This window comes from Garra rufa, chromosome 21 (assembly GCF_049309525.1).
Source record: "Garra rufa chromosome 21, GarRuf1.0, whole genome shotgun sequence".
Classification (NCBI taxonomy): domain Eukaryota; kingdom Metazoa; phylum Chordata; class Actinopteri; order Cypriniformes; family Cyprinidae; genus Garra; species Garra rufa.
The window spans coordinates 17,211,900-17,225,523 of NC_133381.1; the positions used below are offsets into that span (position 1 = coordinate 17,211,900).

Genomic DNA, 13,624 nt, shown 5'->3' on the forward strand with positions numbered 1-13,624 from the left:
GCATACATTTACACACATTTATGCACACACACACACACACACACACGCATACATACTTTACACACACAATATACACATGCATACATACATTTACACACACACACTCACACATTCACGCACACACATGCGCACACACACACACACACACACACACACACACACACACACACACACACTTACACACATGTGTGTGAGTATGTGCAAATATGTATGTGTAAATGTGTGCACGTGTAAATGTATGCATGTGTAAATGTGTATGTATGTGTAAATGTGTGTAAGCATGTGTAAATATGTGTGTTAATGTATGCACATGTAAATGCGTGCACGTGTAAATGAATGTAAACGTGTGTACACACATACATATTTACACACACAGTGTGAAAATGAATGTAAACTTGTGTAAATATGTACACGTGTTTAAATGTATGCATGTGTGTATGTATGTATAATGTGTGTGCATGCGTGTGTTAATACGTGTTAATGTGTATAAATATGCATGTGTGAAAGCGTGTGTAAATGTATGCATGTGTAAATGTGTGTGTAAGCATGTGTAAATGTGTGTGTTAATGTATGCACGTGTAAATGAATGTAAACTTGTGTATACACATTTGTGTGTAAATATGTATGTGCAAATGTGTGTAAATGCGTATGTGCAAATGTGTGTGTATGCATGTGTAAATGTGTATGTATGTGTAAATGTGTGAAAGCGTGTGTAAATGTATGCGTGTAAATGTGTGTGTAAGCATGCGTAAATGTGTGTGTTAATGTATGCACGTGTAAATGTGTGCGTAAATATGTATGTGTAAATGCGTGTGTAAACGTATACATGTGTAAATGAATGTAAACGTGTGTATAAATATGTACACGTGTTTAAATGTATGCATGTGTAAATGTGTGTATGTGTTAATATGTGTTAATGTGTGTAAATATGTGTAAATGCGTGTAAACGTATGCATGTGTAAATGAATGTAAACGTGTGTATAAATATGTACACGTGTTTAAATGTATGCATGTGTAAATGTGTGTGTGTGTGTTAATATGTGTGTAAATGTGTGCACGTGTAAATGTGTGCACGTGTAAATGCGTGCACGTGTAAATGCGTGCACGTGTAAATGCGTGTGTAAATGAATGTGTAAATATGTATGTGCAAATGTGTGTAAATATGTATGTGTAAATGCGTGTGTAAATGTATGTGTAAATATGTATGTGCAAATGTGTGTTCATATGTATGCGTTAATGTGTGTAAATATGTATGTGTAAATGTGTGCACGTTTAAATGTGTAAATGTGTAAATGCGTGTATTCGTGTGTAAATGTGTGCACGTGTAAATGTGTAAATGTGTAAATGTGTGTGTAAATATGTGCAAATGTGTGTAAATATGTATGTGTAAATGTGTGTGTAAATATGTAATGTGTAAATGTGTGTGTAAATGTGTGTAAATATGTATGTGTAAATGCGTGTATTCGTGTGTAAATGTGTGCAAATGTGTGTGTAAATATGTATGCGTAGATGTGTGTAAATATGTATGTGTAAATGTGTGTAAATGTGTGTGTAAACTAGGGATGGGAAGATTCCCCGATTCGCTCGGTGCATTTATTTCTTTATAATTATTAGTAGACATACAATACTTTTATTATTTAGAAAGTGGAAAATATTGTTAGATTGTTTTCTCCCCTCTGAACTGTTTCTCAAGCACGTCTCCCTTCACTGCTGCGTGAATGACGTAGCCTATCACAACACTACAGAGACCGGGGCATGTCCAGAAAGTCACATAGAGCAGGGATTCTCAACCGGTGGCCTGCGAGATGGCTTAAAATTAATTTAAATTTACACGTGTGCATATGTAAGTGCGTGTGTAAATGTGTGTGTAAATGTAGGCATGTGTAAATGCGTGTGTAAAAGTATGCATGCGTAAATGTGTGTTAAAGTGTGTAAATATGTATGTGTAAATGTGCACGTGTAAATGTGTAAATGTATGCATGTGTAAATGAATGTAAATGTGTGTAAATATGTATGGGTAAATGTGTGCACGTGTAAAGGTGTGTAAATGCGAAAAAATTTGATATTTAATAATTTGTTTAATAATAAAAACATTTTATGCATTTTTATATACATGTATCACTATACAATATAATATACTTATATTAAAATAATAATGTATATGTGTAAATACAATATATAATTATTCAACAAAATAAATGTATTAATGCAATTAATATAAATGTATAGTTGGATATTTTATTACAAATATAATTATTTTGTGTTTTTTAGATTAACTATCCTAATTGTAATGCAATTATATTCAATTGAAATCTGCAATAAATATAAAAAAGGTGTCAAAGCAATATAATTATTTACTTATTTATTTATTTAATTTAAAAGTTTACAATATATAATTAATATTTACAGTGTAATCATTTATAATAATGTATACCAACATAATACATCATTTAATTATGTATAACAAATCCAATTAATGATTTTATAGTTATAATTTATTATAATAATATAATTTATCATAGAATGAATATATAATTACTAATATACAATATACACTTTACAATAAGGTGTCATTTGTTAACAATAGTTAATGTATTAACTAACAAACACAACTTATATTTTAATAATGTATTAGTAAATGCTCAAATTAACATTAACAAAGATTAATAAATGCTGTAGAAGTATTGTTCACATTACACATTTGCTCTAATATAAACTAATGAACCTGTTTGTATTGCAAAATATAATTATATTTAATTGTTAACGTGTCATTAAATTTTCCAGTCAGACTCACATGATCTAGTAGTTCCTGTTGGGTTTTGCTCTGATCTTCTGCGCCTGTTTGCTGGTTCTTCTGTGTTACGGTGACGACAGTGATAGGACTCGCAGGCAGCACTGGGAAAAACAGCTCTAACTCTGTAAAAAACAAACAAACAAAAAAAACGCAATTGATTAAAAAACTGTGATGTTGAAGATATTTGATGTGTTTTGTAAGGTTAGATACCTTTCTTGAGCAGCTCTGGGCAGGAATGCATTGAACACTCCACATCTGACTGAGTGAAGTAGTGTTCAGCTTTACTGACTCTCTGCGACGTCAGAGATGTTTCTCTACCCTGAACAAACAAAACACCTCACTCACTGGAAGATTCAACAACAAATCATCAAATCAAATCATTTCTGAACAGATTTTTACCTGATATTCATTGACAAACTGAGCGAGGATGAACTCGTGTCTCTCTGTGCTGGATGGGGCGCTTAAAACGTCCGGAACCGTCCTGTGAACAGGCCCTTTTATCTGTAACTCGGTACCTTTCAGGTGACAGTCGAAACCTACGTTGCCTGGCAGCTGGAACCGCTGATCTTGAGGCCCAAACGGACCCATGGTCTCATCTGGCCACACTGTTCTAGGACCTGTCAGTGAGACAGTTACATAAATCTAATTACAGTGGGTACGGAAAGTATTCAGACCCCTTTAAATGTTTCACTCTTTGTTATATTGCAGCCATTTGCTGAAATCATTTAATCTCATTTCTTTTCCTCATTAATGTACACACAGCACCCCATGTTGACAGTAAAACACAGAATTGTTGACATTTTTGCAGATTCATTAAAAAAGAAAAACTGAAATATCACATGGTCCTAAGTATTCAGACCTTTGCTGTGACACTCATATATTTAACTCAGGTGCTGTCCATTTCTTCTGATCATCCTTGAGATGGTTCTACACCTTCATTTGAGTCCAGCTGTGTTTGATTATACTGATTGGACTTGATTAGGAAAGCCACACACCTGTCTGTATAAGACCTTACAGCTCACAGCATGTCAGAGCAAATGAGAATCATGAGGTCAAAGGAACTGCCTGAAGAGCTCAGAGACAGAATTGTGGCAAGGCACAGATCTGGCCAAGGTTACAAAAAAATGTCTACTGCACTTAAGGTTCCTAAGAGCACAGTGGCCTCCATAATCCTTAAATGGAAGACGTTTGGGACGACCAGAACCCTTCCTAGAGCTGGCCATCCGGCCAAACTGAGCTATCAGGGGAGAAGAGCCTTGGTGAGAGAGGTAAAGAAGAACCCAAAGATCACTGTGGCTGAGCTCCAGAGATGCAGTCGGGAGATGGGAGAAAGTTGTAGAAAGTCAACCATCACTGCAGCCCTCCACCAGTCGGGGCTTTATGGCAGAGTGGCCCGACGGAAACCTCTCCTCATTGCAAGACACATGAAAGCCTGCATGGAGTTTGCTAAAAAACACCTGAAGGACTCCAAGATGGTGAGAAATAAGATTCTCTGGTCTGATGAGACAAGATAGAACTTTTTGGCCTTAAATCTAAACGGTATGTGTGGAGAAAACCAGGCACTGCTCATCACCTGTCCAATACAGTCCCAACAGTGAAGCATGGTGGTGGCAGCATCATGCTGTGGGGGTGTTTTTCAGCTGCAGGGACAGGACGACTGGTTGCAATCGAGGGAAAGATGAATGCGGCCAAGTACAGGGATATCCTGGACGAAAACCTTCTCCAGAGTGCTCAGGACCTCAGACTGGGCCGAAGGTTACCTTCCAACAAGACAATGACCCTAAGCACACAGCTAAAAGAACAAAGGAGTGGCTTCACAACAACTCTGTGACTGTTCTTGAATGGCCCAGCCAGAGCCCTGACTTAGACCTAAAAATGGCTGTCCAACAACGTTTACCATCCAACCTGACAGAACTGGAGAGGATCTGCAAGGAGGAATGGCAGAGGATCCCCAAATCCAGGTGTGAAAAACTTGTTGCATCTTTCCCAAAAAGACTCATGGCTGTATTAGATCAAAAGGGTCTGAATACTTAGGACCATGAGATATTTCAGTTTTTCTTTTTTAATAAATCTGCAAAAATGTCAACAATTCTGTGTTTTTCTGTCAATATGGGGTGCTGAGTGTACATTAATGAGGAAAAAAATGAACTTAAATGATTTCAACAAATGGCTGCATTTACTTTCCGTACCCACTGTATATTATAATTAAACAGAAGATAAATACTTTAGAGATTTTAAGCTGTAGTCAACATTTGAAGTGGATTAAAACCTTTCTTAAAAGTTGTCTTAAAACTAAGAATGCTGACTACTGTATGTATACGGTAAGTAATACAGAAATGGATGAAGGTAATTCTTAATATAACAAAAATATATTTTAAAATGTATAAAAATATAATATATTCTTCACAAAAAATATATACTGTGATGATAAATTTGATATTAAAATTAATACAAATATTATAACACTTTAAAATATATTTATATATATATAATTGTATATATATTGTTGTAAGCTATGAAATAACATTTGTAAATAAAATATATATCAATAAAATGTCTTTTTAATAAAATTTTGTTAATAAATTAAATATATTATAATATATTTATAAATAATATATAATAAATACATGTATTAACATTTTAAAACATACTTTTCTGTTACACTAATAATACACATTTGATATTACACTTAAACAGTTTTATAACACTTTAGCATTTCATGTTGTATGCTACAACATCTTACATTTGTTAAATATATTAAATAAAATGTTAAATTATTTTTTAAATTAATTTTTCATGTTAATAAAATGAATAAATATTAACATTTTAAAACATTTTTTACATTATATTAATGCATTTATAAATATTAACATTAAACAAATAAAAAATATTAGTAAATTTGCTACTAAAGTTAAAGTTTTATAGCACTTAAATATATATTGTTGTATGCTATAAAATATGTAACATTTGTAAAATATAAATCAATAAAATGTAAAATTATTTAATTAAATTGTGAATATGAATAAATATATAATTAACAAATGTATCAACATTTTAAAACATACTTTTCTGTTACACTATGATAATAAATTTGATATTACACTATAACACTTTAAAATATATTATTTCATGTTGTATGCTACAACATTTTACATTTGTGAAATATATTAAAATGTTCAATTATTTTTAAATTAATTTTTCATGTTAATAAAATGAATAAATAAATGTATTAACTTTTAAAACATACTTTTTACAGTACATAAATGCATTTCTAAATATTAACATTTAAATATCATATTTTATATTGCTTTACACTATAACATTAAAAAATATAAAATGAACAATATTAATAAATAAAATCACACACTATGGTTTTATAGCACTTGAAAGTATATAATTTTATATATTGTTGTATGCTGTAAAATTTAACATTTGTAAAATATAAATCAATACAAATGTAATTTTTTTAATTAAATTATGTTAATAAAATTAATAATAAATAAATAAATACATGTATTAACATTTTAAAACATACTTTTCTGTTACACTATGACGACAAACAAATTTGATATTAAACTTATTAAAATATATTTTATATTATTGTATGCTACATCTTACATTTGTAAAATATATAAAATGTTAAATTATTTTTAAATGAATTTTTCATGTTAATAAAATGAATAAATAAATGTATGAACATTTCAAATATTATTGCTTTACACTACAACATTAAACAAATAAAAAACAATATTAATAAATAAAATACACTATGGTAATAAATTTGCTATTAAACTTAGTTTTATAGCACTTGAAAATATATAATTTTATATTGTTGTATGCTATTAAATGTAACATTTGTAAAATATAAAACAAAATGTAAAATTACTTTTAAATTAAATTATGTTAATAAAATGAATAAATATAAAATACTTTTCTGTTACACTGATAATAAACAAATTTGCTATTAAACTTAAATAGTTTTATAACACTTTAACATGTATCATTTCATGTTGTATGCTACAACATTTTACATCTGTGAAATATGAAATGTTAAATTATTTTTTTTATTAATTTTTCATGTTAATAAAATGAATAAATACATGTATTAACATTTTGAAACATACTTTTTACAGTTTATAAATGCAATTATAAATTTGTGAAATATATTAAAATGTTAAATTATTTTTTAAATTAATTTTTCATGTTAATAAAATGAATGAATAAATAAATGTATTAACATTTTAAAACATACTTTTTACAGTATAAATTCATTTAACATTAAAATATCATTTTATATTGCTTTACACTATAACATTAAACAAATAAAATAAACAATATTAATAAAATAACACTATGGTAATAAATTTGCTATTGAACAAACAGTTTTATAGCACTTGAAAACAATTTTATATATTGTTGTATGCAATAAAATTTAACATTTGTAAAATATAAATCAATAAAATGTTAAATTATTTTTTTAATTAATTTTTCATGTTTCAATAATGAATAAATGTATTAACATTTTGAAATATACTTTTGCAGTATATGAATGCATTTATTAAAATTAACATTACAATATATTTTATATTGCTTTACACTATAACTTTAAACAAATAAAATAAGCAATATTAATAAATAAAATACAGTGGTGATAAATTTGCTATTATACAAACAGATTTATAGCACTTTAAAATATATAATTTTATATTGTTGTATGGTATACATTTTTACAATTGTAAGATACATCAATAAATAAAATGTACATTTTTAAAATAATTTTTTTGTCCATAAAATGAATAAATAATAATAATTACATTTTAGAACATTTTAAACCACTTTTTACAGTATATAAATGCATATATAAATAAAATATTGGTTTATATTGTTTTACACTTTAACATTAAACAAATATAAAATAAATTTTTCAAAAATTATGTAAACATTTGAAAATAATTTCTGATGTTAATATTATACATTCATTCTACAATATGTACATTAACATTAAACATGTAAAATCTATACTTTTTTACGTTATATTAAAAATAAATTAAACACTTAAAGTAATAAAATATGTCAACTGTATCCATAATACTAACATTAGAAATACATATAAAATGTTACACTATGATAATCTAATATTAAACTTAAAACAATTGTATAACACTTTAAAACAGATCATTTTGTGTTATAAAATTTAACATTTGTACAATAAAATGTCAATTGTTTTAATTATTTTTTAATGTTAAATGATTAAATACATTTTATATTTTAAACCACTTTTTACAGAATATAAATAAACATTAAAACAATATTTTATATTGTTTTACACTAATATTAAACAAATATAAAAAATAATAAATAAAATGTGTAAACATTTTTATATTTCTAATGTTAATTTTATACATATATTCTACAATATTTACATTAACATTAAATGCATATGTAAAATATATTAAAATTTTATGTTGTATTAAAAATAAATTAAATACTTAAAGAAAATATGTAAAGTTTCATTTTTCTAATGTTAGTATTATGCATACATTCTACAAAAGTATTTAGATTAACATTAAATGCATATTTAAAAATCTACTAAAATTTTGCATTAAAAGATATATTATTAGAAAATATTACAATATATTAAAATAATGCATTAAAAAATTCAATTTATATCACTTAACAGTTATATTAAATATAAAAAAACAATTTTCCTTAATTATAATATAAATTCTCATTAACTATATATTAGAATTTATAAATATGTAAATGATATTTACTTTAATGCTAATAAAAAGATTTATTAACTAAAATGCATATTAAATAATAACAGTAAGTTAAATATTGTTTTACACTACAACATTAAACAAAAATAAAATACGTAAACATTTTAATACATACAAAAACAAACAACATTACTTACATTTACATTAAACGGATATCTAAAATCTATTTCAATATTATTCTGTATAATACATTATATATTAAAAATAGATTAAAATACACTAAAATATTACAAAATATTTAAGAAAAATAATAATAAATAGAATATGTAAAGATTCATATTTCTAATGTTATTAACATTACACTATACAAATATTTACATTAACATTAAATGCATATCTAAAATATTAAATAAGTTATTAAATTATTAGAAAATATTACAATACATTAAATTTTTAGTTTTTTTTTTTTTTTTAAGTAATGCCAGCCCTAAAATGTAGTAATAACCTGTGTTCTTACATTTTTTTTTTTAATTGCAAATATTAACATCAAATGGACATAAAAATAATATCACATCTGCTGTTGTTATACTTTATAAATACATCTATTTTTAATGTCTGTGTGTGTAAAAAAAAAAAGGACCCTTTAAATTTATGGCCATGTAACAGAAACATTCATAACGTATATTACACACCTGAGTTTTGAGATGGTACAGCTATATACGGCTCATCCGATCCAGACGAACCCGCGGCTGAAAAACCTCTGACAGCCACGATCCTCTGAGCCAGCGCGTGAACCACAGACGACTGACTCACCTGTCTGAGCCTCCTGCACAGCACCTGCATTAATAAAACACACACATACAGTGTTACAGCACATACACACTGTAACAACACATGAAGAAGTCAAGCAGTAGTCAGTGGAACTCACACTCGCCATAATGTGTGCACAGCTCCACCCTCACTGCAACCTGAAACAAACAAACAAACACCCACTTTAAAGACTGAACCCTTTTACTTTAAAACAGAACAATAATAATAACAAAAATAAACAATTATATAAACCCCAATATAAATTAATAAAATATAACTATAAAGAAAACAAACATGTATGGATCTGTTAATTAAAACAATGTTTCAAAACAGACAAATATCACTTGAGCAAGCTATATGTTAAACTGTATTAAATATGATTTTATTCAATAAAAAATAAACACATACATAACATCCCTTGTTAAACTGACTAAATAAATCTGTACCAACACGTTTAATGTCCAAATCTGTCATAACCACATTAATACGTGTACAAACTAACATGACCGAGGTTAATTATGTTTTTTTCTTTACAGCAAAAACAGCTTTTAAGCACATCAAACCCACACAAACACTACTCTGTTATGAACCACTCACTTTCACTTCAAACACGAGCAAAAGACGATTAAAACGCGACATTCGCGTCAAACTGAGATCGACAAGCTCTTCTGATAATACAGATCTACATGTCACAAGTTTAATCGCGATTTGTCGTCATTTTCAAAGCATTTTTAGGCTAAAGGACAGCGTGCTCTCCACTTACTCAACCTGCTCGTCTTCACAAGATTCTGCTGATCACGTTCGCACGCCGAACGTCATGACGTCACGACGGAGCGTCGCAGAGAACACAAAAGCCGCGAAACGTGAAATGTTGCGTCTGTCTACTGAACGAGATCTAGTTCTCTAAGGCTAAGCAAAGCGCGTGTAAACTTTTAAATCGGGACATATCAACTAGCAGTATAATTTAATTTGCAGTAACGGACGGTAGAGGCTTCAGGAATAAAACGTTTATTTTTTTCCTCACGTGTCTCATCTTAAGTAACAAGTAACAACGGATAGGCTAACGTTACATTTCAAGTGACATCGGAAAAAGACACGGAAATATGTAAAAAACAAAAACACTATTACAGTAAATAAACAATAATGAAAACTTAAATCATTATACATTTTAATCTACATTTGACGAGTTTATTTGCAAAAACATTTCATTTTTTAAATCTGCATTTAAAGTAATATCAAACTGCAGTTGGGTTGTTTTGATAAAATAATATTAACTAAAACAAAATACAGCTAACTGGCACAATAAAACACAAAAACATGATTACACAAAAAATATTTATGAACATTAATAACAGAGTTATCTGTTTTTGCAAATGAACTCTTCATTTGTATTCAGCACTATTTAGTTCTACTATAAGATTGGAAATGTATGTGTATGATCCTGAAATACATTTTGCTATATGAAGGATGAATTGAAATATATTTTTAGTATGGGAAACATCAGTGTTTATAACACATTTAGCACATATTTAAAATATATTTTGGATAGAGAAAAAAGCTATTTCATATAATTATATGCAGATGTGTATCTTGTGATGTCTAGCGTTGGACATTGTTCGTAGACAAATTAAATAAACTACTGAGAGTGAGTAGTGTGCTTTAAGAAAGTTTATTTTCTGACAGTTCAATGTAAAATATTGGCTTTTTTTGCATATTGCTAGTTATTTATTTTAAAAATGGCCAAATGTATTAAGTCATTTATCATTTACTACTATTATATATATTTTTTAAATAGTTTTTTGTTCTATCAAGGATGGATCATCTCCTGTACCGACTGGTTGCCGTCGCATCGCTTAGCTGCTTATTTGCAAATATACTTGTATTATTTTTGTAGTGAGAAGCTGTCTTTGACACCATCCGTCACCCACCGAGCGATGCCTCACTATTGGTCTGTCACTGTCAGTGGCAGAATCTAAAGCAGCGTCTCGCTATGGTAAGAGTGCTTCAGGTGAGCGATGGGCAAATGAGAGCGTCACACCACCTGACGCTGCAGGTCATTCCCATTGTTATGGTGTGATGGGACAGCTCTCAAACACCCAACGCCACACCGCCATCCAAGACAGCAATCCCACGAGAAGTTGACTACAGAGGCCAATTCTGGGTGATGTGTGAGATGATCTGTGATAAGAGGAGCTGCGATGCGAAGACTACCAAGTCTCTGAGCTGTTGGTCAGTACGCAGTTTATTATTTGTTATTACTAGAATTTATTTTTATTTTATATATTCATTCATTATATTGTGTATTTTTATTATTTTGTGTTAATTTATATTGTAATTATTGTACAATATAATAATTATAGTTATTTTCATGTTATTATTATAGATTCTAAGAAAAGTTGGCAAAATAAAACATTCCTGTGGTTATGATATAGCCTACAGTAAAAATTCGATTTGCACTTACCACCGCTTGTCCAAAACTGAGCATAATGTCTAAAAGAAAATTTATGACTGCTGTGCATTTACACTTGACTGAACACTGATCTGTTCTTCCTTGCACTGTCTGTACCGCAGATACTCAGATTTAAAATCATTCAGCAAAATAAAACATGCTGGATGCTGATTAATATTTGTGAAATAAATATTTGTGAAACGAGTTAGGCTGAACAGAAGAAAGCCCAGTCAGAGGACTATCATCTTGTTGACTCTCATTTGTAATAGAAACAGCCAGGTATGCAATGGTTAAAAGAATCAAGAAATAACGCGACAAGCTGTAAATTATTTTAAAGCCGTAAATCTATTGTTTGGATAATTTGTAACTATTTGTACTTCTTGTGTACATGTGATTTTCTAATTGCTTTTCCAATTTTATTATTATTATAATATTTTTAGTTATATTGTATTATATGTTGATGTAATTAATGTTATTGCACTTGTATGTTTGTTGTTTTAAAGACAGCAAAAGAATGAAAATAAACAAGTAATGGTCTTTTATTTTGTTGAAGGAACAATGGATGGCGTCACCTGTCCAGATTTGGTTGACCAATCGGCGTAAAGGGGCGTCTCGTGACCGCCCACATGTGGAAAACGAATTTTGAAGTCGTTTATCCGTTTTTTTTACCCGTGAACCAAAAAAAATCGAATCTGAAATCGTTTTCTGAACAAATGAAAAAATGAATAAATGAGCCGTTTTCTTATTTCTGCTTATTTCGTTTCATTTTGAAAATGGAAAGGAGGAATGATACACGGATAAAAAAATGTCCAGAGTTTTCATGTTATTAGATTTTTAACAAAAATTAAATTCGTACCAAGGGAGGGGCGTTTTACCCCACCTATGGGGTAAAACGCCTATTTGAAACTGATGCTAACTGGCTAGCTATCTAGCTACCTGATGCTAATTTTTTAATATAAAATCCAAATATTTTTATTCAACCAATGAGCAGAGGTGGGTAGTAACGAATTACATTTACTTCGTTACATTTACTTGAGTAAATTTTTGGGGTAACTAGTACGATAGGTACATTTACTCTTACTCAAGTACATTTATAGTGAAAAATTTTTACTTTTACTTCGCTACATTTGATGGTGTTCCTCCGTTACTGTCCTCAGAAACGTGTCGCTGGAATTTTCATTTCATGTCTGATAAAACTGCGTTAATGCTGCTTTGTGTTCAGTCGTTACTATGGAAACCGTAATATTTCAGCGCTCCTAAAGCGCCCCCTTGTGACAGAGAATCAATTTTTCATTTCTAATGCATTTTTTTCAGCTGTTTATGGTCAAATGATTGCAATTATCGACCCATGTTTTTATGCAGCAAAATTGTAAATGTAAAAAGTTAAGGTGCCTTCTAAAAATCTAAACAAGTACAGTAATATTTATGTTTTAAATAAATATAATAAATTATATACTCAAATTTTTAATGTTATAAAGGATGAAATGCCATAGTGTAACATATTGTTTTTGTGTGAAACTGTATCTGAATTTTAAATTATGCCATTTTATGGCTTAATATTCTACTTTACATTGTCCAATCCCATTACTGTTTATTTTACTTTTGCAGATCTTAAAAAGGGTTATGAATTGCTTTAAATTAATATTTAAAAATTCTGCAGATACACTAAATTAAATAAATATAATGAAATAAAATTACTTCCTTGATATTTGTGTATTAAAAACATTTTTGATTAGACTCCTATCTGATTTTCTAGATTAAAAAAAGGTCTTTTTTTATTTGGGCTAGTTAAATTAATTTTCGGGCTACCAAAATCTGAAGAGTACCTGCCCGAAGGCCTACCAGAAATTT

At 29.1% G+C, this 13,624-nt stretch overlaps 1 protein-coding gene across 2 annotated transcripts in view; it reads right to left on the reverse strand.

The window, feature by feature from the left end:
• The window catches only part of mmadhca (metabolism of cobalamin associated Da), a 16,802-nt gene extending 6,673 nt beyond the window's left edge, over window positions 1-10,129 (reverse strand). The window contains exons 1-6 of one of the 2 annotated variants that reach the window (XM_073826905.1): window positions 10,088-10,129; window positions 9,443-9,482; window positions 9,207-9,351; window positions 3,194-3,411; window positions 3,005-3,113; window positions 2,795-2,916 (exon numbers count right to left, since the gene is read on the reverse strand). In XM_073826905.1, coding sequence (XP_073683006.1) covers window positions 2,795-2,916; window positions 3,005-3,113; window positions 3,194-3,411; window positions 9,207-9,351; window positions 9,443-9,451 — 603 coding nt within the window. In that variant the 5' untranslated portion in view covers window positions 9,452-9,482; window positions 10,088-10,129. The other variant, XM_073826906.1, reaches the window with a different exon arrangement.
• Window positions 10,130-13,624: the final 3,495 nt, after the last annotated feature.